The sequence below is a fragment of the Lonchura striata genome, chromosome 7 (assembly GCF_050655825.1).
Source record: "Lonchura striata isolate lonStrDom1 chromosome 7, ASM5065582v1, whole genome shotgun sequence".
Lineage (NCBI taxonomy): Eukaryota > Metazoa > Chordata > Aves > Passeriformes > Estrildidae > Lonchura > Lonchura striata.
The window spans coordinates 1,408,388-1,433,818 of record NC_140709.1 but is presented as its reverse complement, the minus strand read 5'-3'; the positions used below and the strand labels follow the sequence as shown (position 1 = coordinate 1,433,818).

At 48.3% G+C, this 25,431-nt stretch overlaps 1 protein-coding gene across 12 annotated transcripts in view; it reads left to right on the top strand.

The window, feature by feature from the left end:
* The window catches only part of FMNL2 (formin like 2), a 118,443-nt gene that overhangs the window by 64,789 nt on the left and 28,223 nt on the right, over positions 1-25,431 (top strand). For 11 of the 12 annotated variants that reach the window (XM_077784865.2, XM_085584062.1, XM_085584059.1 and 8 more), the window contains exons 2-7: positions 2,154-2,237; positions 6,642-6,722; positions 9,524-9,600; positions 12,344-12,427; positions 14,393-14,545; positions 23,754-23,862. In XM_077784865.2, coding sequence (XP_077640991.2) covers positions 2,154-2,237; positions 6,642-6,722; positions 9,524-9,600; positions 12,344-12,427; positions 14,393-14,545; positions 23,754-23,862 — 588 coding nt within the window. The remainder of the gene's footprint in view (positions 1-2,153; positions 2,238-6,641; positions 6,723-9,523; positions 9,601-12,343; positions 12,428-14,392; positions 14,546-23,753; positions 23,863-25,431) is intronic. The other variant, XM_085584065.1, reaches the window with a different exon arrangement.

Genomic DNA, 25,431 nt, shown 5'->3' with positions numbered 1-25,431 from the left:
AGATGATGGGGGGATGATGCTGCCTGGCTCTTCTTGCCATGGCCAGCTTTCCAGGCAGGTTTCCTGCCCTGGTGCCAGCCAGGGTGCCTAAGCTGATTAAAGGAGATCAGAGCTTGACAAGAGCTGCAGTGCAGGTAAACACCCGAGCTTTTCCTCCAGCTGGGAGCCAGTGGAGCTGTGAAATACGGCTCAGGAGCAAGGAATGGCGCTGGAAGAGCCCTCAGGGGAAATACCAAGAAGTGCATGAAATGATAAGCGGGGCTGATAAGGTGCCTGGTGAGAGACTGGGAGGAGAAGCCAGCCCAGATATGATCAGAGCCTATAAATGCTGTCAGCTTGACAGCAGGGATGAGCAGGAGAAAGAGTCATCGTTATCTGATGGAAAACAAGCTCTGGGAGGAGCAGCCATGGGAGCAGGAGGTGTGGAGGGGATCCCCAGGAGCAGGAGCACTCCAGCAAAGCCTCAGCTGTGCCTCTGCCCTGGTGCCCATCAGTGTGGTCAGCACTGCATCCCCTGGCACAGAACCGCCCTTGGCACTTGTGATCCTGCCAGGAGCTCCCTTCAATTCTGATTTTCCGGGTGCCACTGAGGTGTCCTGGTTGGCTGATCCCCACAGGTGCTGCTTGCTCACATCCTTCCTCTTCCCTGCAACAGGGTTTGTGCAAGGAAACAAAGGGAAGGAAGGGAAGAGGATGGGTCTGGGATGGTTCAGGCACCCCCAGGACAGCCTGCTGGAATAAATCTGGAGGCTGTGTGTCACACAGCTGGGGAAGGTGCTCCTGGAGCGGGATTCCAGTCCAAAACTCTGATTTATTGATTCCTGATTTATTGTTGTGTCCGGTGCCACCGGGACCGGCCAGCTCTTCCTCACTGGGAATGGACTGCCAGAGGTCCCCAGGGGTCAACTGGCTTAACTGGGGCCAGTCTGGGAATTCCAGCTGGAGCCCAGGAGATGCTGGAGCCCAAGGGGTGCTCAGCAGATTCTCCACCCACCACTTGGCCTTGCTGTGCCCGGCTGGGCTGATGGGGATCCTTCCCAGACCTGGTGTTTGCAGAGCTCTCCAGGTGTTCCTGGGTTCCATCCAGGTGTTCCTGGGTTCCATTCAGATGCTCCTGGGTCCCATCCAGGTGTTCCTGGGTCCCATCCAGGTGTTCCTGGGTCCCATCCAGGTGCTTCTGCGTCCCATCCAGGTGCTCCTGGGTCCCATTCAGGTGCTCCTGGGTCCCATCCAGGTGTTCCTGGGTCCTCTCCAGATGCTCCTGGGTCCCATCCACCCTTCCTGGGTTCTCCAGGAGCACAAGCACAACAGTTATGCTTCATATTTTGGGACAGGGCTCTTGGGAAAGCCGAGCTCACATCAAAGGAGGCAGGAGCGATAGGGATCGAATAATTGCTGCCTCTCCCCTTCCTTCCAGTCCTGTCACTCAGGGTCTGGGATTGTTGTCTCTGGGGGCTGGGCAGTCTGATCTGTGTCATCCAGATAAGGTGGGGATGGTGATTTTCCAGCCTGGGTAGCTGTTGGAGGTTTAATGGAGTGGCATTTCACTGGGGGGACTGTCCTGCAGCCCCAGCTGCAGTGAGGGTGTTTCCCTTTGGAATGTGCTCAGGGGAAGGGAGGGGGACCTGGCTGGGGCACAGAGTGGCTCCTGTGCCTGTGGCAGCTCGGGGAACCCTGTCCTGTCTGCTGGAGGGAGGTGGATGGTCACAGAATCCAAAACCAGGTTGGACTGGAAGGGGCCTTAAAGCTCATCCCATGGGCAGGGACACTCCCTCCATCCCGGGCTGCTCCAAGCCTGTGTCCAACCTGGCCTTGGACCCTTCCAGGGATCCAGGGGCAGCCACGGCTGCTCTGGGAAGCTCTGCCATGACCTTCCCACCCTGAGAGGGAATATTTTTTCCCTAAAAACGCAGGAGCTGGAGCTCAGGGCTGGCCCTCAGTCGCTCACCTCGTGTGTCCCAGCTCTGCCCTCGGGCGCCTCGTGATTCTCTGGAGCTTTTGGGGCCAAAACCACCACGGGGAGGGAACGTTCCCGAGCAGCTCTGGCATCAGGAACTCACGGGGAACAATTCAGCAACCTCAGGCACGCTGCCTTGGCTTGCTGCAGCCCTTTGGCCGTGGTGGGTGTCTCACAGTGCTCCTTCTCTCCACAGAATGCCATGAACCTGCCCCCGGACAAAGCCCGGCTCCTGCGACAGTACGACAACGAGAAGAAGTGGGAGCTCATCTGTGACCAGGTGAGAGCTTTTGGGAGGTGCCTCCTCCCAGCTGCTCCATCCACAGCGTCCCTGGGCTGGGCAGGACCGTGCAGGGAGTTTCAGGCACTCATTCCTGCCCCGTTCTGCTCCTGGAGGTCTCGCAGTGGTGGCTGCAGCCACCCCAGCCCGTCCTGGGCTGCTGGCACTCCCTGGTTTGTGGCGTGGATGGTTCCTCAGAGGGCTCTGAGCTCTGGGCTGTGCTGGCAGCAGGTCGGGCAGAAGCTGTTTGGTGCCAGCTCACACAGGGATGGTCCCTTTCCCCTCTGGGGTTTCCATCCTGGATTCCCTCTGGCTGCTGGGCGCTGCTGGCTTTGCCCTGCACAGGCTCAGCCTGACCTCAGGGTCTTGCAAACAAGAGCAAATGAGCAAATGAGCAAATGAATGAGCAAATGAGCAAATGAGCAAATGAATAAATGAGCAAATGATCAAATGAGCAAATAATAATGATCAAATGAACAAATAAACAAATGAGCAAATGACCAAACAAATTATCAAATGATCAAATGAACAAATGAGCAAATGAACAAATGAACAAATGAGCAAACGATCAAGTGATCAAATGAACAAATGAACAAATAAATGAACAAGTGCTCAAATGAACAAATGAACAAGCGATCAAATGATCAAATGAACAAATAAATGAGCAAATGAACAAGTGATCAAATGAACAAATAAATGATCAAATGATCAAATGCATGATCAAATGAATAAATGAACAAATGAACAAATGAGCAAACAAATGAACAAGTGATCAAATGAGTAAATGAACAAATAAATGATCAAATGAACAAATGAGCAAATAAACAAATGATCAAATGAACAAGTGAACAAACGATCAAATGAGCAAATGATCAAACAAATGAACAAACGATCAAATGAACAAATGATCAAATGACCAAACAAATGAGCAAATGATCAAATTAACAAATGATCAAATGACCAAACAAATGAGCAAATGAACAAATGAGCAAATGAACAAATGAACAAATCATCAAATAAACAAATGAACAAATGATCAAATGAACAAATGAGCAAATGATCAAGTGATCAAATGAACAAATAAATGAACAAGTGCTCAAATGAACAAGTGATCAAATGATCAAATGAACAAGTAAATGATCAAATGAACAAATAAATTATCAAATGAACAAGTGATCAAACTAACAAATACATGATCAAATGATCAAACATATGATCAAATGATCAAATTAACAAATGAACAAGTGATCAAATGAGTAAATGAACAAATGATCAAATGAACAAATGAACAAATGAGCAAATGACCAAACAAATGAACAAATGATCAAATGAACAAATGATCAAATAAATGATTTTCCCTGAATTATGGGATCATGGAATGGGGCTGGGTTGAAAAGGACTTCAGAGCCATTCAGTCCCAGCCCTGCCCTGGTGGCACACCTTCCACTATCCCAGCTGATTCCAGCCAGGGATCCAGGGCAGCCCCAGCTGCTCTGGCAATCCCAGCCCAGCCAGGAATTCCCAATTCCAATCTCCCAGCCATCCCTGCCCTCTGGCTTTGGGAAGCCATTCCTGTCCCTCCATCCCTTGTCCCAAATTCAGAACTGAATCCCAGTGAGTTCTCCCCATTTATTCCCCCAATGAGGTGCTGAGCCCAGCTTATCTCATTTCTCTCCTGTGCTGCTGTCCTTCCATTCCCTGTGCTGCTCCATCCTGCCTTACAGCACCCCTCCCCAGGGATTTTCCGAGTCAGAAAGGATTTTATCCTTGGGAATTAAGCTGGTTTGCTGGGCTGGTGGCTGACAAAGGCAGCGTGCAGTCCCTGCTGCTCCGTGTCCTTTCAGCCTGCAGATGATGCTGCAGGAGATGGAGATAAAAAGGCTTTTGCCAGGATTTGGGAACTCTGCTGTGTGTCTGAATGGCTCCATCCAGCAAAGTCCCAGTCGTGATGTCACCCCACAGCATCTGCTGAGCAAAGTTTGGCCGCTCCAGCCCGGATTTGAGGCTTTTGGTGGGGTGAGAATGCCCGACCTCATCGCTCAGATGGTTCAAATCCTGGCTTTGGGAGCAGAGCTGGCCAAGGAGTGGGTGGGAATTGCCAGAAGTGGAGGGGAGGAGCTGACAGGAAATAAAAGCAGGGGTTTTTAACTCTTTCACTGTGGTTTTTAAGGCACAGCGGTGCCTTGGGAAGTGTGGGTGTTGGGATGCTCCCAAGGAGGACCACGAGAGGATCCTGGTGGATTCCAGGAAGGTCGCCCTGCAACCAGCTCCATTCCCAAGCCCTCGGAGCTCCCAGTCGGATTTTTGGGAAGAGGGTGGCTGTGACCAGACATCCAGGGTGACTTGGAGGCCTCACTGCACAGCCTGGCCCTTGCAGCTTATTAATCAGCCTCTAATATAAAACACTCCGAGCTGGATAAACCCAGACAGGAATCGTAGCCAGGAAAGGGCAATTTTAAAGGCTAATCCCTCGTAGCTTTCCAAACCAGCAAAAAAGAAACACTTGAGGGGGCTGTAAAAATGTTTCCAGGCCTAGGAGATGTTTACCACAAGTCATTTTTGGTCACTCCTCAGGTAGGAGCATTGCTGGTGTTTGCTGCTCGTGGATAACATCTGCAAAGTCCTTTAACCCAAATAATTCCACTCCACAAGGATCAGCATCGTCTTTTTAAATTAAGTTGCTGCAGAGATTATTACATTAATACATAATTGCAGCCAGGTTTGAAGAAAACAAACAAAAACATCCAGTAGCTGCATCCCAGACTGTCAAATGTGCTCCTTGAGTCTCTTGAAACGTTTAATTTTGAGGATTCCAGGCAATTAAAGCTGGTGGTTGAGAAAAGCTCCTGTCACTTCAGCAGACAAGGGTGGATTATGTGGGAAGAGGAATTAATCCAAAAGAGAAAAAGAGCTTCTCTGGGGGATTGGAGTGAACACAGCGCTGTCAGCAGCAGAGAGCCCCCAAAAAGGGGGGAATCAAGGGGAGAGGGAAGGTGGAGCCCTGTTGGGATGGGACACTGCTGCCAGGAGCTGGAATTGGAGGATCCTTAAGGGCTCTTCCAACCCAAACCACTCTGGGGTTCCAGGAATTCTCTGTCTGCCCCATGGGAGCCACTGAGGTGAGCCTGGCTCCAGGAATCCCTGAGAGAGAGCCAAGGAGAATCCACGGTGGTGGACACGGTGCTGGAGCAGGACAGGCCCTGCTGGTGTCACTTTGTCCAGAGAAGAAGCCTCAGCAAAGAACTTTGCATTTTCTGAGCTGGTTTTTAGATAAAATAGGAAATGCCAATTCCAGAGCTGCGTGGAGGTGCATGGAAAAAGAATCCAGTTGTAAAAGAGGAAAGCCCTGAGTGCTCTGTGACTTCCTGAGCTCCCACCAGGCCTGGTGGAGCTCAGGGAAGAGTTTTTCCTTCATTTTCCTTCCTGCTGGCCGTGATGGATTACTTCTTTTCCAGCAAGCAGCAAGATAATAACGGGAAGAACTTGTGGTGTTCAGACAGTTCTGGTAACTGGGCAGGGGTGTCCTGTTCATTCTGGAATAACCTTGGGATAATGCAGTCAGAATTGCATCCTGACCTAATAAAGGGAGGTTTCAGATAAAAGAGGAAATGTCAGGAGATTGGGATGAGATCTTTCCTCCAGGGAAAGGGGCAGAATAGCTTGAAGTCCTTCCAGGATACAAGTAGGATCAGAATCTTTGGGAATGCTGTGAGGAGGTTTGGATGCAGCGCAGGGCTCGTGGAACAGCTCGTGTTTCACGGCGGCTTTGGTGGGATAAAATTCCAGCTGGACACTGGGAAAGCAGGGAAAAATCAGGGAGCTCTCAACAGCCAGAGCTGGCGTTTGGCACCCAAATCTGGCACCTGGGGCTGAGGGGGGATTGAGTGGAGATCGAGTGATCCCTGCACCAGGTGTTGGGACCAGAGGGCAGGGATGGCTGGGAGATTGGGAATTGGGAATTCCTGGCTGGGCTGGAATTCCCAGAGCAGCTGGGGCTGCCCCTGGATCCCTGGAAGTGCCCGAGGCCAGGGTGGACAGGGCTTGGAGCAGCCTGGGATAGGGGAAGGTTTGCTTCAAGTGATTAAAAAGGATTTTGTGTTGGTGCTTGCAGCTTCTCTCCTGACCCTTCTCCTTCCTCTCCGTGCTCCTGCTGAGCAGAAACCCTGGAACTTCAGATGGATGTGCAACTCAAATTCAGAATTCCCACCAAATGTTTAAGATGTCTTTTTATACTGTTGATATAATTATCAAGATCCATTTAAATCTATTTTAATTTCATGCGTAGATTATCCACTTAGGAATAGAATGTATCACAGATCTATATTGTTTAATATGTACGCAGTGCATGTGTTTTGTGGGTAAACACAGTAAAATGGCTGATGTTTATTCCTGCCTCTTTTCCAGGAAAGATTCCAAGTGAAGAATCCTCCACACACGTACATCCAGAAGCTGAAGGGATATCTGGACCCAGCAGTGACCAGGAAGGTGAGGAGCATCCCGTTTCCTCCTGCCTGTCCCTCGTTCCTCAGCCAGGATGGTGCTGGGGTCCAGGTTCCTTCCTGCCTTTGTGCAAAGTTTCAGGGAGAAGCAAAGAGAAATTGGGAATTTGCTGCAGTTCTCCAGCTTGGGAAGGAGAGCAGATGTTGGGAAGCCAAGGACCATCTGGCACGGAGCACGGCTTGTTTTAATCACGTTGTCAGTAAATGATCTGACAAATTGTCTCTAGGCCTGGCTTTGGCCAAACCCCTGTCTGATGGCCCTTTGCTCACCCTGAGAAGGAACGTCCGAGTTTTGAGTCCTTGTGTCTGGGAATTGGCCTGGCAGAGGCTCAGTGCAGCTGAGTGCACTGTTTGTTCATGGTGGCAGCTCCATCCGTGGTGACAGCTCCATCCGTGGTGACAACTCCATCCATGGTGACAACTCCATCCATGGTGACAACTCCCTCCATGGGGATCAGCTCCATCCGTGGTGACAACTCCCTCCATGGGGATCAGCTCCATCCTTGAGGATCAACTCCGTCCATGGTGACAATTCCCATCCATGGGGATCAGCCCCCATCCATAGAGATCAGCTCCATCCATGGTGACAACTCCATCCATGGGGATCAGCTCCATCCTTGAGGATCAACTCCGTCCATGGTGACAATTCCCATCCATGGGGATCAGCCCCCATCCATAGAGATCAGCTCCATCCATGGTGACAACTCCATCCATGGTGACAACTCCGTCCATGGTAACAATTCCCATCCATGGGGATCAGCCCCCATCCATAGAGATCAGCTCCATCCATGGTGACAACTCCCTCCATGGGGATCAGCTCCATCCTTGAGGATCAACTCCGTCCATGGTGACAATTCCCATCCATGGGGATCAGCCCCCATCCATAGAGATCAGCTCCATCCGTGGTGACAACTCCATCCATGGTGACAACTCCGTCCATGGTGACAATTCCCATCCATGGGGATCAGCCCCCATCCATAGAGATCAGCTCCATCCATGGTGACAACTCCATCCATGGTGACAACTCCCTCCATGGGGATCAGCTCCATCCTTGAGGATCAACTCCGTCCATGGTGACAATTCCCATCCATGGGGATCAGCCCCCATCCGTAGCGATCAGCTCCGTCCATGAAGATCAGCTCCATCCATGGTGACAATTCCCATCCATGATGACAATTCCCATCCATGGTGACAGTTTCCATCCATGGAGATCAGCTCCATCCATGGTGACAACTCCCATCCATGGAGATCGCCTCCATCCATGGAGATCACCTCCATCCATGGGGATAAATTCCATCCATGGTGACAATTCACATCCATGGTGACAAATCCATGGATGCTCCTGGATTTGGGATGAGAAGGAGGAACCTGGGACACCCGTGGATGCTCTTGGATTTGGGATGAGCAGGAGGAACCTGGGTTTGAGCCATGGGATGAGTTACCAGCTTTGAAGGTGGAACAAGCATTCACAAAGGGTTAGATGGGATAGTAAAAGTAGTTACAAAACAGAGGGGAAATTTTAGTGTTGTACAGGGAGGTTTTAGCACCTGTCCAGGGGGGTTTTACTTTGTACCTGGGGGTCAGAAGTTCTAAGATGGAGGAAAGTGGGCTGACCCTGTTCTTCCTCCTTCTTCTTCCTCACCTCCATGTTCTTGGTGATGCTGGCACTCACAGATTGGTTTAGAGTAGAAAAGCACCATTTAATATAGGTAATAGGCATTGGGAAAACTGTAACCATGTAACACGTAATGTACCATATAAAAGATAGAAAATCACCATTTAATATAGGTAATAGGCATTGGGGAAAACTGTAACCATGTAACACGTAATGTACCATATAAAAGAGAGAAAATCACCATTTAATATAGGTAATAGGCATTGGGAAAACTGTAACCATGTCACATGTAATGTGCCATATAAAAGATAGAAAAGCACCATTTAATATAGGTAATGGGCATTGGGGAAAACTGTAACATGTCACATGTAATGTGCCATATAAAAGACAGCAGCAGCCCTGGGTGGGAGAGAAGAAGCAGTCGGGGTCAGAGAGGATGTCAGGGTGTGTGTGTGCCTCTGCCTGAGCTGGGAGCAAACCACAGCAGCTCAAGGAGAAAATCTTTTAGATAACTTGCAGTAAACTCCCTTGAGACCAACAACAGAGATTTCTGAATTTTCTTTGGAAGCTCAGGCTGGAGGAGAGACTTTTCCACCACCAGAGACCCCAGACCCAGCCCGGAATTCTCACCCCAGCGGGACTCTGCTGCCACGGAGGCGCTGGCACCGGTTTTGCTGCGTGGCCTGTGCCACTCTCTCACCCAGGAATTCCCTCCCAACATCCCAGCCGAGCCTGCCCTTATCCCTGTCACCCCCTGAGCTCTCCTTCAGGCCGGGGATGTCCCCAGCAGCTGCTCCAGAGGGATTCCCGCGGGCAGGGAGAAGAGGATGCTCCAACCCCGCTGCAGCTGGGCTGGAGGAGCCCCCCGGCTCTCTGCCACCTCCTTTCCAAAGCACAGGGGCTCTGCAACCTTCAGGAGAAGGTTTGGTGTCCAAGCTTGCCTTGGAAGGAAACATTTCTTCATCTCCAGGTTTTTGATTTCCTTCGTGCTGTTCCTGGGAGCAGAAGGGAGGTCTCCACGCGTGTTGACTGCTGGGCTGTTGTTGCATTCCTGGGGATTTAGGGGAGTTCTCCGTTCCTCCCTGTTTTCTTCATTCCCTCTGTGCTGGGTGAGATGGTGATGTTTTTTTCATGGAGCCTAATTGTTATTTTTGCTGCTCACTCCATTGCAGAAATTCAGGAGACGAGTCCAGGAGTCGACTCAGGTGCTCCGAGAACTGGAAATTTCCTTGAGGACGAACCACATTGGGTGAGAATTTCTGATGCCTCTGGTTCAATTTAATTTTTTTTTAAATTTTTATTTTATCTTATTTTAAAAATTATTTTTATTTTTATTTTTAATTTTTAAATTTTATTTTATTTAATTTTAATTTTAATTTTATTAATTTTTTTAGTTTTTATTTTTATTTTTAGTTTTAGTTTTGGTTTCAGTTTTAGTTTATTTTTATTTTTATTTTTATTTTTATTTTTATTTTTATTTTTATTTTTATTTTTATTTTTATTTTTAATATTATTTTTATTTTATTTTTATTTTATTTTTATTTTTATTTTTTAGTTTTATTTTATTTTTATTTTTAGTTTATTTAATTTTATTTTTAGTTTTTATTTTTTTTTATTTTTATTTTTATTTTTATTTTTATTTTTATTTTTATTTTTATTTTTATTTTTACTTTTACTTTTATTCATTTTATTTTTATTCATTTTCATTTAAAATTGATTTTATTTATTAATTTAATTTTTATTATTTAGTAATTTATTTTTAAATTCTACAGGTGTCTGTCTTTGAGAGTACACCCCTTTGCGTGTCAATGAGTGATGCCACTTGATTGCTAATTAAAGCTGATGGGCTTAATTAAGGGGAGCTGGGCATCTCGGGAGGATAATTCAGCTTTAATCCTTTCCTGATGGATTCATCCACATTTTTCTGAGGGCTCAGGAAAGGCTGGAATCGGCTCCTGCTCAACTGGAGCACAGGGAGTGAAGCTGTGTCCAGAATAAATAGAAATAAATTTCTATTTCTATTTAATAAATTCATAAAATAGAAATCTAAAATTTTAGAGAAACAATACATTGTTTTTAATAAATAATAACTTTCGGCTTTTTAAATTTTAAATTTAACTATTTATGTATCACCCCCCTCAACTGCTGTCTTTCAGATTTAACATGGAGCCTGGCTGGGAATAAGAGCAGCACATTTATCCCCAAAGCAGCAAATCTCAAATTGCTGCAGCAGAAATTTGGAATCAGAATTTAATTTTTTATCAGACATCCCTTTCCCATCCTCGCTCCCACCAATTCCAATTTCCCGTGGGACAGAAGCTGCTGCAGCCCTGCTCACCCTGGATTTGGGATGAGCAGGAGGCTTGAGGCACCCATGGGTGCTGCTGGATTTGGGATGAGCAGGAGCCCTGAAGCACCCATGGGTGCTGCTGGATTTGGGATGAGCAGGAGGCTTTGGGGCACCCGTGGGTGCTCCTGGATTTGGGATGAGCAGGAGGCTTTGGGGCACCCATGGGTGCTGCTGGATTTGGGATGAGCAGGAGGCTTTGGGGCACCCATGGGTGCTCCTGGATTTGGGATGAGCAGGAGGCTTGAGGCACCCATGGGTGCTGCTGGATTTGGGATGAGCAGGAGGCTTGAGGCACCCGTGGGTGCTCCTGGATTTGGGATGAGCAGGAGGCTTTGGGGCACCCGTGGGTGCTCCTGGATTTGGGATGAGCAGGAGGCTTTGGGGCACCCATGGGTGCTGCTGGATTTGGGATGAGCAGGAGGCTTTGGGGCACCCATGGGTGCTCCTGGATTTGGGATGAGCAGGAGGCTTGAGGCACCCATGGGTGCTGCTGGATTTGGGATGAGCAGGAGGCTTGAGGCACCCGTGGGTGCTGCTGGATTTGGGATGAGCAGGAGGCTTTGGGGCACCCGTGGGTGCTCCTGGATTTGGGATGAGCAGGAGGCTTGAGGCACCCGTGGGTGCTGCTGGATTTGGGATGAGCAGGACCCTGGGGCACCCATGGGTGTTCCTGGATTTGGGATGAGCAGGAGGAACCTGGGGCACCCATGGATGCTGCTGGATTTGGGATGAGCAGGAGCCCTGAAGCACCCATGGGTGCTCCTGGATTTGGGATGAGCAGGAGCCCTGAAGCACCCATGGGTGCTGCTGGATTTGGGATGAGCAGGAGCCCTGAAGCACCCATGGGTGTTCCTGGATTTGGGATGAGCAGGAGGACCCTGGGTGCTGCCCAGCCAATAAAAGAGGGAGCAGCCCCGGTGCCCATTCCCCTGGGAGCCCTGGCTGAGGAATTCTTTCCCAAACACATTTTATGGAAGCCCGGGCTGGTTATTTTCGCGGGGAATTGATCCAAAATGTCCCTCCTGAAATCCCAGCACGTCCCAGGTGCTGAATTCCCTCTGCACGAGCCCGGAATTCCCATTCCCTGCCCGGATTCCCTCATTCCAGCGGCACCCAGCCCCTCCCAGGGGATTGCTGCCCCAGGGAAGAGCTGGGGCTGTGCTGAGCTTCCTTTCCCCTCTGGCTTTGCAGTTTTAAAGAGATTTTCCATTTTTTTTCTCGGCATTTTCAACATCTTGGAACATAACAGACTTTCCTGAGTTATTCTGCAAAGCCCAGGGGCCAGAATTCACTGGGAGAGGTGAACACCTGTTAAAAGAGAGGCAGAATTGCTGTTAAATGCACACCCAGGGTATCCATCAGAGATTCTTTTCCTGCTTTTCCAGCCTGCTGGAAACCAGGATGAGATAAAAACGGAGCCACGTCCCTGTGTTAGGAGCTGACCTCCAGAGTGCTGCAAAAAAACTGAATTTCAGTTCATTTGCAAAGCATCCAAAGGACTCTTTGAAGTCTAAATCATTTTGAAAACCTTTTTTTTTTTATTCCCCTGACTGCTGCAGTGGCTCTGACTCCAGTTTTTCTGAGAATTCCAGGGAATCCCAAAGCCCCAGCACGGCTCTAATGTCTGGTGTTCCTCTCCCAGGTGGGTCAGGGAGTTCCTGAACGAGGAGAACAAAGGCCTGGATGTCCTGGTGGAATACCTGAGCTTTGCCCAGTATGCAGTCACGTAAGTGAGACATTCCTGGGATTTCCTGCCAGGAAAAACATGGATATTAGGGAATATTCCTTCATTCCAAAGGGGTGAAGTGTTGCACAGGCTGCCCAGGGCAGTGGTGGAATCCTAATCCCTGGAATTGTTCAAAAAATGCTTTGGTGGGCAGAGAAGTGTTTGGTGGTTCTGGTCTTTTCCAGCCTCAATAATTCCATGATTCTGTGGGCCTGAGAGCAGAGGGAATCTTGATGTGAATCTGGAATTATTTCATCGCAGCAGACAAAAAAAAACCAACCCCAAAAACCTGAATTTAAACCTTGAGATTATTCATCTCTATCCCTAATTTTTTCTCTTTGGTCTCCGAGCATCTTAGGGGTGGAGAAGCCATCCCACAATGTGTGGAAAGATGCAGAATTCCTTGAAAATGGGTTTGCAGTTGGTGTCTAAGCCCAGGGTTTGTATTCCTGCTGGGTCCAGAGGGATTCCCTCCCTGCAGGAGCTGCTCCCGGCAGCAGCCCGGGCTGCTGGGCAGCAGATGTGCTGCAGCACAACTCGGGAGCAATCCCAGAGATCTTCTGGGAGTTGGGAAGACTGGAAATAAAGGGTTTTTTTCTGACATCTGGGACCTTGGGATCAGATTGAGTTGTTTGGGTCATAAATCATGAGGTGGGTTCTGAAAAACCAGCAGGGAAAATGAGTTTTCAGTGGAGATCTTCAGCTCAGACGTTGTTTTATGGTCATGGAATCAGCCTGGGCTGGTTTGGGTTGGGAGGGACCTTAAATCCCATCCCTGCCGTGGCCAGGGAGCCTTGCACTACCCCAGGGTGCTCCAAACCCCATCCAAGCTGCCCGTGGAGAACTCCAGGCATGGGGAATTATCCACAGTCATCCAGGGTATCATAGCAGATTTTTTTTTCTATAGAAATGAAAGAGAAGCCTTAGGTTAAAGATAATTTTGGAACAGAAAATCAAGCTGGGGAGAGCCGATAATTTATTTTTAGCGAGGCTGCCATCAGATTTACGTCGGTCACTGCCCAGAAAAGAGATTTGTGGTGGGGTTGCAGGAAAATTTATGAGGGAAAATCCTATGGTTTCAAATGTTACCCACTGGAAAAAACCGTGCACAGCAAAAAGAAATGTTTGTACAAAGCCTTTCTTCCTAAATTTATACAAATGTACGCAAGGAGCTCGCTGGGTTTTTCCCCTTTTGCTTGGGGAAAATGAGTAATAACCTCAGGAGCTGGAAGGGGAACAAGCAATTCCTGCTTGGAATGGCAGAACAATGGGCAAGGAGTCAGAAATCAGAGAATCTGGTGTGGTTGTGGTGATATCTGAGTGTTTTGGGAGGTTTGTGGGGCCGAACTGGGCTGGAGGAAACCAAGGTGGCACTTGCACAGCTGATCGATGGAGATTCACTGGAGACAGCCCCCAGAATTCCCAGCTTTTCCTTCCAGGCAAGGCTATTCCTCAGCAAGCAGCCAGTGCTGCATTTATTTTATGTTGGAGAAGCTGTTAGATCCTGTTTGGATGTGTCCCTGAGGGATTCAAAGCCCTGAGCATGTGGCACTTGGGGACAAGGATCACTGGTGGCCTTGGCAAGGCTGGGAATGGTTGAATTCCATGGTCTTGGAGGGCTTTTCCCAACCTGAATGAACCTGGTGTGGAATTTCCTTCCCCGTGCGAAGCTCATCCTGTTTCCTTGGACTTTCCCGTGTCCCTCCAGCACCACAACTCTCCTTTCCCGTTGTTATTCCACCTGTTGGGCTCACAGAACCTTGGAATTGTTTGGGTGGGACGGGACCTTCCCAGTGCTGGGGGATCACTTGGATTTGATGGTTTTTGGAGAGCTTTTCCTTCGCCTTGGTCCCGTTGGGCTTTGTCCTGTGACGCTGCGATTCCTCCGAAAGCTGCGGCGGGAGGGAAAACTCCGCGCGCGTCTCTCCGGCCTGGCCCGGCCTTGGCATTCCCGTTTCCTTGCAGGTTTGACTTCGAAAGCCTGGAGAACAGCGTGGAGAGCTCCATGGACAAGTCCAAGCCCTGGAGCCGCTCCATCGAGGACCTGCACAGGGGCAGCAATCTGCCCTCTCCCGTGGGGAACAGCGTCTCCCGCTCCGGCCGGCACTCCACGCTGCGGTACGGAGCCGGGGATGGGCGCTGAGGGACAGCTTCTCCCACCAGGATATCCCTGACCGCCCTCCGAGCCCAGCAGGGGGAAGGAATTTCGGTGCTCGGAGGTGGAAGGAGCCCCTCAGGGGCAGGAATCACTTCCCAGGGCAGGATGAGCGGAGGACGCGTTTCCTCTGCTCCCAAATGTCGCCCAGCGTTCCCATGGAGCCGTGGGAGTTGGGGCTCCCACCCTGCGGCCTCTCTCTGCCAGCAGCACGTTCCTTCTGTGCTGCCATGGATGGGATCTTGGATTCCTTGGGATATTGGGTTCCTTGGGATATTGGATTCCTTGGGATACTGGAATCTTTGGGATGTTGGATTCCTTGGGATATTGGATTCCTTGGGATATTGGATTCCTTGGGATATTGGATTCTTTGGGATATTGTATTCTTTGGTATATTGGATTCCTTGGGATATTGGATTCTTTGGGATATTGGATCCCTTGGGATATTGGATTCCTTGGGATATTAGATTCCTTGAGATATTGGATTCCTTGGGATATTGGATTCTTTGGGATATTGGATTCCTTGGGATATTGGATTCTTTGGGACATTAGATTCCTTGAGATATTGGATTCTTTGGGATATTGGATTCCTTGGGATGTTGGATTCCTTGGGATATTGGATTATTTGGGATATTGGATTCCTTGGGATCTTGCATTCCTTGGGATATTGGATTCCTCGGGATATTAGATTCCTTGAGATATTGGATTCTTTGGGATATTGGATTCCTTGGGATCTTGGATTCCTTGGGTGTGGAGTTGCGTTATGCAGCACTTGGGTTATTGGATTCCTTGGATATTGAATTCTTTGGGATATTGGATTCCTTGGGATATTGGATTCCTTGGGATATTGGATTCTTTGGGTTATTGGATTCTTTGAGATATTTGATTCCTTGGCATATTGGATTCTTTGGGTTATTGGATTCCTTGGGATATTGGATTCCTTGAGATATTGGATTTCTTGGGATATTGGATTCTTTGGGATATTGGATTATTTGGGATATTGGATTCCTCGGGATATTGGATTCCTCAGGATATTGGATTCCTCGGGATATTAGATTCCTTGAGATATTTGATTCTTTGGGATATTGGATTCTTTGGGATATTGGATTCTTTGGGGAGGCCACTTCCCTCCCCCAAACCTGCTGTCACCCTCTCACCATTCCACGCTTGGCTACCGCGTCTCTCTTTCCCAACATTCCTTTTTTTTTAGTTTTATTTATGGAAAAGGCAGGATCACTTTCCAGAAGTGGTTGACGGGCACCTCTCTTCATTCCTTGGATGTCCCACTGCAGCCACCAGCCCTGTTCCTCAGGACGCAGCTCAGAGCGCGGGATCCTTTGGGATTTTTTTTTGGCTTTCATGGAGTTTTGCTCCATAATCCCGCGAGCGTAGCAGATCCCAAAACTGGAGCCACTTCCAGCCTTTCCCTTCCAGCAGAGGTGGCTTTGGTGTGCCAGGCAGCGACCTTGGCCCCGGGGTCGATGTTGAGTTGGCTCCAAACCTTGGAAGGTTTAATTCCCAGCCCTCAGGCAGTGCAGAGGAGGAGAGCTCTGGGGAAGAAATGCAGCAGGATGAGTTAATTTAGGGTTTTTTTGAGTGGTTTTGGTGTTCTTTGCTCCTGAATTGCCCTGCCAGAAGCGGCACAGCCCGAGCCGGCAGGAGGTGCCGTGTCCTCAGGAGGAGCGCTTGGGATTAGGAATTCCTAACTCAGGAGCACCATCCGTGTCCATGACATCGTTCCTCTTCATTTCCTTCCACCTTTTCCCTTTCCCACACCTCCCTGTACCCCTCCCCTGCCCCAATCTCCACCTCAACTTCTCCCCCGTTCCCTTTTCCCGCTCGGGAAATCCCGTAAGTGCCAGGGAAGGGGCACGGAGCCAGCGCTGCTGCCATGCCAGGACAGCGGGGCTGGGACAGCCCCAGCAGAAGTGAAGTGACCACCCCGGAGAAGTGACCACCCCAGAGAAGTGACAACCCCAGAGAAGTGACAACCCAGGAGAAGTGACAACCCAGGAGAAGAAGTGACAACCCAGGAGAAGTGACAACCCCGGAGAAGTGACAACCCAGGAGAAGAAATGACAACCCAGGAGAAGTGACAACCCCGGAGAAGAAGTGACCACCCCAGAGAAGTGACAACCATAGAGAAGTGACAACCCCAGGAGAAGTGACAACCACAGAGAAGTGACCACCCCAGAGAAGTGACAACCATAGAGAAGTGACAACCCCAGGAGAAGTGACAACCACAGAGAAGTGACCACCCCAGAGAAGTGACAACCCCAGAGAAGTGACAACCCAGGAGAAGTGACAATCCCGGAGTAGTGACAACCCCAGGAGAAGTGACAACCTAGGAGGAGTGACAACCCCAGAGAAGTGACCACCCCAGAGAAGTGACAACCCAGGAGAAGAAGTGACCACCCCAGAGAAGTGACAACCCCAGAGAAGTGACCACCCCAGAGAAGTGACAACCCAGGAGAAGAAGTGACCACCCCAGAGAAGTGACCACCCCAGAGAAGTGACAACCCCAGAGAAGTGACAACCCAGGAGAAGTGACAACCCCAGGAGAAGTGACAATCCCAGAGTAGTGACAACCCCAGAGAAGAAGTGACAACCCCGGAGAAGTGACAGCCCCAGGAGAAGTGACAACCCCACAGAAGTGACAATCCCGGAGAAGTGACAACCCCAGAGAAGTGACAACCCAGGAGAAGAAGTGACCACCCCAGAGAAATTACAACCCCAGAGAAGTGACAACCCAGGAGAAGTGACAACCCCGGAGAAGTGACAACCCCGGAGAAGTGACAACCCCAGGAGAAGAAGTGACAACCCCAGCACGTGTGGCTGTCACCTCATAAATCACCCCAGAGGCTTCCTCCGGGCGGGATTTTGGCGGAGAGAGGGAAACAGCTGGCATGGAAGCAGGAGCTGAGTTCTCCTTATGGTGGTGCAAAAAGTTGTGTTGGATACCTCAACTTGGAGCTTTTAGTCCTCGGCTCTCTGATTTCCCCTTTTTTGTTATAAATAGAGACTTTGCTCATGGCCAAAACTGCCGTGGAAACGGGATCTGACAGAGTTTTCCAGCCAAAATTTTCCTTCTGCCTGCAGAGCCATCTTAGTACTGGGACAGCATTTTTAGATTTGTTTTTTTAAATTTTTTTTGCTTAAATCCGTGTTTTAAAATCTGTATTTTTAATATTATTTTAAATTTATTTTTTTTTTAAGTGTGTTTTTTAAAAGGGTGCGGTTTTTTTTAAAGGTCTGTTTTTAAAAATGTATATTTTTTTTTTCAATGGCTGGGAATTATGTGCGTTCAAAAAAAGCCTGAAAGCTAAAGGTAGGTGAGAGATTTTTAAGAAGGGAGGAGTTTTTTATAGTTATAATTTTTGAATTGTAATTTTTATGATTAGTAAAATCAGTGAGCTGAAGGAGAAACCTTTCCTCAGAACAAGGCTCAACTGAGGAGGGGGCACAGGGTGGTTTCTTTGGGCAAAACCAGGAGGTTCTGCCTCATCTTCGGCTGATAAATGAGATTTTTTGAGACGTGGGCTGGAAGATGTGGAGGAGAAAGGAGAAGGCTGAGAAGATTTTGCCCGGATAATGCAAAATTCGGGAGCTGGCCAGGGTGGGCAGAGCTGTGTCCGTGCTCCAGGACCTTCCCTCCCTCCTTGCAGCCCCAGCTGCCTCCCACCGCTCCTCTCAGTGCCCATTCCCTGCTCCCTGTTTCCCTGGCAACTGAGAGGGGATTTTTCCTAAAGAGGAGGCACGGGGATTTGGGAAACCGATTCCAAAATGAGGGCAGGAGGATGAAAAAAGGGGGAAGAACCTTCGGGGATTTCGTTGCTGCTTTTTTGGGAGAAGGAGCTTTGCTGAGAGCCAGACTCTGCTGGCAGATCAATATTAATGCAGGCTTTGCAGCGGCCCAGCCCATTAGAAATTCCCTTTCTTCTGAGGAAAATCCTGGAGTTTTCACGTGGATTGGACTGAGAAACTTCAGTGTCGAGTCTGTGAGGAGAGAAGGATCCAGGCAAACCCAGAAATGAGCTTTGATAATTGGGAGCTGCAGGCTCTGAATTTGGGCTTTGCCAGTGACACTTTCACTGCTCAGGGGCTTTGGGGGAATTGTCCTTTTGTCAGATACTTCCTGAACATCTACCAGAACATCTTTGTGAGCATCTCCAGGAGATCACAGAAACCCCAAACTGCTTGGCATGAGCCAAAACCTTCATTTCTGAAGGAATTTTTTGCTGTCAGTTGATGCAAACCCCAGAGTTTCCAACCCGGCATCAGCAAAATCCCAGGGATGGATCCCAAACCCCCCCAGCCCTGATGAACTTCAGCTTCTCACCTCTGTGAGACCCACCCTGGGCTACTCTCCTGGGAGCCAGCGGAAAACAGGATATTTTTTAGCAGCTAAAAGGGTGAAAATGATGGGAGAAATCAGCTGTGATTTGTATTAAATTGGGGCATTCAAAGTGTGCACCACTGGACTGGACATGTCCTGGAATTCCAGGAGGGTTTGGAATCTAATTCCAACCTTCCTCCCACTGTCCCAGGGTGCTCCAAGCCCCATCCAACCTGGCCTTGGACACCTCCAGGGATCCAGGGGCAGCCCCAGCTGCTCTGGGAATTCCAGCCCAGCCAGGAATTCCCAATTCCCAATCTCCCAGCCATCCCTGCCCCCTGGCAGTGGGAGCCATTCCCTGGCTCCTGTCCCTCCATCCTTGTCCCCAGTCCCTCTCCAGCTCTCCTGGAGCCCTTCAGGCCCTGCCAGGGGCTCTGAGCTCTGCCTGGATCCTTCCCTTCTCCAGGGGAACATTCCCGGGGCTCTGAGCTCTGCCTGGATCCTTCCCTTCTCCAGGGGAACATTCCCGGGGCTCTGAGCTCTGCCTGGATCCTTCCCTTCTCCAGGGGAACATTCCCGGGGCTCTGAGCTCTGCCTGGATCCTTCCCTTCTCCAGGGGAACATTCCCGGGGCTCTGAGCTCTGCCTGGATCCTTCCCTTCTCCAGGGGAACATTCCCGGGGCTCTCCCAGCCTGGCTCTAGAGGGGCTCCAGCCCTGGGAGCAGGTCCATGGCTCTAAAATATTAAAAAATTATGGAATTGTTCTTTAACAGAAACGTTTCTCTGTCAGATCTGGGTGAGGAAAGGAACCTCAAACTCTGAGTTCCGGCCCAGGGTCAGCCTTGGCTTTGCTGGTTGTTGGTTTTCCCGTGCTGCTGGTGAAACCCTGCTCTCTTCCTCATCCTCCTCACCCCAAATCTCAGCATCAGCTCCCTCCCCCCTGTGCCACCCCCTCGCAGACCCTTCCCCTCTGCAGGAGCTTCCACGGGCTCGGCTTTGCTGCTCCTGCTCCTCTGCAGGGGAAGGGTTTTGTAGTTCCCCTTCCGAGGAGGGAAATGAGAGAGGAACCATCTGCCTTTCATTAGCAGGATAAATATCCTGGGGGTGACATCATCTGGGACCTGCAGCAGGCAGGAAATCCAACCCAAGCAGTCTCCAGCTGCTGGGCCAAGCCTTGGGGAGCCAGCGCTGAAGGGAAAGCAGGAGAAGCTCGGCCACCCTTTCCCTGGCTGCTGGAGCACGAGGGGAGGTGTTGGAGCTGCCCCACCTTGGGGAGCAACCAAAACCATCAGGGAGCCTTGGCATGGCTGCAGACACAGGGAAAAGCATCCCCAGCCTGAATTCCTGGAGTTCCTCTACCAAAATTCCTCCTGAATGCTTGGTTCTGGTGGCTCTGGGAAGCTGGGCTGGGAGGCCAGGGCAGAATTCCCTCTGTGCTGGGGCTGGCTGGGCACAGGAGCTCCAGGGATGCTCCTGGCCAGGTCTCACCTGGGCACGGCCCGGGGCAGCTCTGGGAGCTGTGCCCAGAGGAAGGTGATGCCAGCAGTGGGACAAAAGGCAGGAGCTGATCCCAGGAAATTCCAGCTGGACAGGAGCAGAACTTCCCTGGGCACTGCCCAAGCCCTGAATGGAGTTTTCTCCCTGGGGATATTCCAGAATCATCTGGAATGAGCCCATCCCATCCCACCCTGCTGTGCCAGGGACACCTCCCACTGTGCCATTTCCTCCAGCCTGGCCTTGGGCACCTCCAGGGATCCAGGGGCAGCCCCAGCTGCTCTGGGAATTCCAGCCCAGCCAGGAATTCCCAATTCCCAATCTCCCAGCCATCCCTGCCCTCTGGCAGTGGGAGCCATTCCCTGGCTCCTGTCCCTCCATCCTTGTCCCCAGTCCCTCTCCAGCTCTCCTGGAGCCCTTCAGGCCCTGCCAGGGGCTCTGAGCTCTGCCTGGATCCTTCCCTTCTCCAGGGGAACATTCCCGGGGCTCTGAGCTCTGCCTGGATCCTTCCCTTCTCCAGGGGAACATTCCCGGGGCTCTGAGCTCTGCCTGGATCCTTCCCTTCTCCAGGGGAACATTCCCGGGGCTCTGAGCTCTGCCTGGATCCTTCCCTTCTCCAGGGGAACATTCCCGGGGCTCTGAGCTCTGCCTGGATCCTTCCCTTCTCCAGGGGAACATTCCCGGGGCTCTGAGCTCTGCCTGGATCCTTCCCTTCTCCAGGGGAACATTCCCGGGGCTCTGAGCTCTGCCTGGATCCTTCCCTTCTCCAGGGGAACATTCCCGGGGCTCTGAGCTCTGCCTGGATCCTTCCCTTCTCCAGGGGAACATTCCCAGCTCTCCCAATTTGCCCTGAGGGACATCTCAGCTTGGGAAGGTTCCATCCAGGTGGTTGGACCCAGGCAGATCAGTCCCAGTCCTGGATGTGCTGGAGTATCCTTGCTTCCCAATTCTGTTTTTCCAAGCACCTGGAAATACCAAAATCTGGATTTATACCAATTTTTGTTGTTTATTCCCCCCATTTCTTAGAGCCAACAGAACAGGTGGATGCTTCTATTCTAAAATTTAGGGATTCACCAGGCACTGAGGAAATTAATTTTCTTCCAACAGTGGTGTGATAAAAATCTCATTAATCTGATTTAAAATGCATGGAAAATAATTCTGCAGCCCTTTATAATTTAAATCTGAGATCAACCATCGTAGGAACCATCCCTGTGGGACTAAAAAAACTTTAATTCTTTTTTTCACATTTGGTGGGATGAATGTGGGGCATTGGCAGGTCCGGGCAGCACTGGAGGTGCTCCCACACTTCCCAGTTCAGATTCCCAGTTTGGGTCACTCAGCTCCTGAATAAAGTCCTTTGTAATAATACAATATTTTATAACTTGAAATTTATTTTATAATTATTTAAACTAATATTAAATAGTACATGTTTATCATTTAATGTTATTTAATCTACATATTACATATAATTTTACATTAGTTAATATGGAGTGCTGATCTCAAACTGGGTCACATTTCCCAAAATCCTGCAGTGCCCTGAGCTGATGGATTCATTCATATTTATGGATGGAAAAAAAAAAAGGAAAAAACTCCTTTGATAGAATCCTGCTTTGAATTTGGGGAATTTGTGGGATTCCTTTCATCTCAGCAGGGCTGGGAAGGAAAAGCCCAGGGGAGGGATTGTGGAAATCTGGGAATTGTGGGCAGGGTGGGCACAGGGAGCACCAGCCCTGCTGTGGCACCTTGTTCCTCTTGGTTTGTGCATTTAAAAAGCAGGAATTCAAAGGGATGAGCTGGGAATTCACAATAAACCGGTGTGGTATTCCCTGTTTTTGTACATTTAAAAAGGAGGAATTTGCAGGGATGAGCTGGGAAGTCACAATAAACCAGTGTGATATTCCCCATCCTTACCTTTTTTGTGGATTTAAACAGGGAATTTTCAGGGATGAGCCAAGAAGTATGGAAAACTGATGTGATATTCCCTGTTCCTGCTTTTATCATGGATTTAAACCAGGAATTTTCAGGGATGAGCCAGGGAATCACAATAAACAGTGTAGCATTTCCCGTGCCAGTTTTCCTGGGAATATTCCCTGTCACCCGTGCTGGCAGGACGGGCTGAGGTGCAGCCCAAACCTGGGGATTTTATCCTTGTCAGGACCTTTTCCTCCTTTATTTTTATCCTTGCCAGGACCTTTTCCTCCTTTATTTCCACCTTTTCCTCCTTTATTTCTGCTTGTCTGGAAAACTCCGGTGGGGGGATATTCCCTTTCCTGTGGCAGCACATTTCTCTCTCTCCCTCTCAGGATTTTTCATGGAGGTGCACAGAGAGAAATGGAAGAGAAAACAATTTCTATTTCTGCTCCTTGTTTTCCCACGTGGAATGTGTTTGGAGAATTGTTTCCCTGGGGTGATGGCTTGGGTGGATTCTGGTGAGGATTGTTTGAGCCTGGTGGCCAATCCAATCCAATCCAATCCAATCCAATCCAATCCAACCCAATCCAATCCAATCCAACCCAATCCAATCCAATCCAATCCAACCCAATCCAACCCAATGCAACCCAATCCAATCCAACCCAACCCAACCCAACCCAACCCAACCCAACCCAACCCAACCCAACCCAATCCAGTCCAGTCCAATCCAACCCAGTCCAATCCAATCCAACCCAACCCAATCCAATCCAACCCAACCCAACCCAACCCAACCCAACCCAATCCAATCCAGTCCAATCCAACCCAATCCAATCCAATCCAACCCAATCCAATCCAACCCAATCCAACCCAATGCAACCCAATCCAATCCAATCCAACCCAACCCAACCCAACCCAACCCAACCCAACCCAACCCAATCCAGTCCAGTCCAATCCAACCCAGTCCAATCCAATCCAACCCAACCCAATCCAATCCAACCCAACCCAACCCAACCCAACCCAACCCAATCCAATCCAGTCCAATCCAACCCAATCCAATCCAATCCAACCCAACCCAATCCAACCCAATCCAATACAATCCAACCCAATCCAACCCAACCCAACCCAATCCAACCCGTTCCAAACCAATTCAACCCACCTGGGGCTGGGCTCAGAGAGGCTGGATCACAGATATGGGAGTTAAAACAAGTAAATTTATAATTTTAGTATCTTCCTTCAAATAGTATATGAATGTATTTTAGCATAGTTCTATAAAGAAATCATTCAGCCTTCTGAGCTGAGTCAGACATTTCATTTCTTCCCTTTGGGTTCTCCTGCATTTCCAAAACTTCCCTTTCTTGTCCCTGCCGAAATCGGGAGCCGTGGCTGATGGACAATGGGATTTTGGTGCTATTTTGGTGCTTTTGTGGCAGGTACAACACCCTGCCCAGCCGCAGGACCCTGAAGAACTCGCGGCTGGTGAGCAAGAAGGACGATGTGCACGTGTGCATCATGTGCCTGCGGGCCATCATGAACTACCAGGTGATCCAGCAGCTCCGGCAGCGGGGCCGGCGCTGCCGAGGGGAGAACTGGGGGAATGTCGGAGTTCTCCGAAAATCGGAATGACCGGGACACAGCGGTGGTGTTCAGGGAGTTAGGGAAAGGGCAGTGGGAGCCTGGACGTGATGGGCAAGCTCCTGCTCATTAGATATGCAGCTAATTAGGTTATAAGTAGTCTGGAGTTTAGGTATATTAGTATAAGTTATAAAGGAAATAATATATTATTATTTTATATATAATATAATATAATATAATATAATATAATATAATATAATATAATATAATATAATATAATTATATAAAATTATAGATAAAAGTATCGATAATATAACACGTTAATATATATATATATAACATAACATAACATAACATAACATAACATAACATAACATATAATAAAATACTATATAATACTATATAATACTATATAATACTATATAATACTATATAATACTATATCATAATATATAATAATATATTATTATATATAATAATATAAATATATGTTATATTCTATCATATTAATAATAAATAAAACAATAATCTATTTGCTATATATTTAATATATTATATAATTTTATATCAATATAAAATAATATACCATTAATATCCATGAAATAGATAAAGAGAATAAACTATAACATTCTACAATAATTATTATATAATATTATATAATATATAATATCTAATAATAGTATTATATTTTATATGTGATATATTATGTATTATATAATTATATATATTTTATTTATATACAATTATATAAAATATATATATTTTATATAATATAAAATATATATATTTTATAATTTTTATAAATTTATTTTTATAATTTTATAATTATACATAATTATAATTATGTATAATTATAATTATATATATAATATATGTTATATATAATAATATTATATATAATTAAAATTTTATTTAATATTTAAATAATAATTATGAATATATTAAATGATCTATTAAGTGCTGTATAAAATGGATAATAATACAAATATATTAAATAACAAATATTTTCTATGTAGTATTAATGAATTATAAAATAATTCTAGAATGAATCATAAAATAACATTATTATAAAGGAATTCAGTCATATTATATTTAGTTATTAGTCCGGAGTTTAGCAGTTACACTCCAAAACAGGAGATTTTTGGAGAAGATGGGAAATCCAAGGTTTCCCTCGAATGCGCCTATGGCAGAGCCGTGGGATAACTGGGAATAACGCACTGGACCGAGCTCATCTCGCTCTCAGAGATTCCCGGTCTCCAGCGGGATGCTGGGGCCGGGCAGCGCGCCCCGGCAGCCTCGGGAATTTGGGATTTTCCTCTCAGAGCAGGATGAGCTGAGCTCCTCGTGAGGAGCTGGCAGGGAGGCAGGAACGATCCCATGGGAATGGGCATTCCCATGGAATTCCCTGTGGGCTGTGGAGAGCAGAGCCGGCTGTGTTCCTGCAGATTCCAGCTGGGACAGTCAGGGAGGTTCCACCAACCAGGGACCGCAGGAGCGGGATGAGCAGGAAGAGTTGAGGGCGGTGCAGGAGCAGCT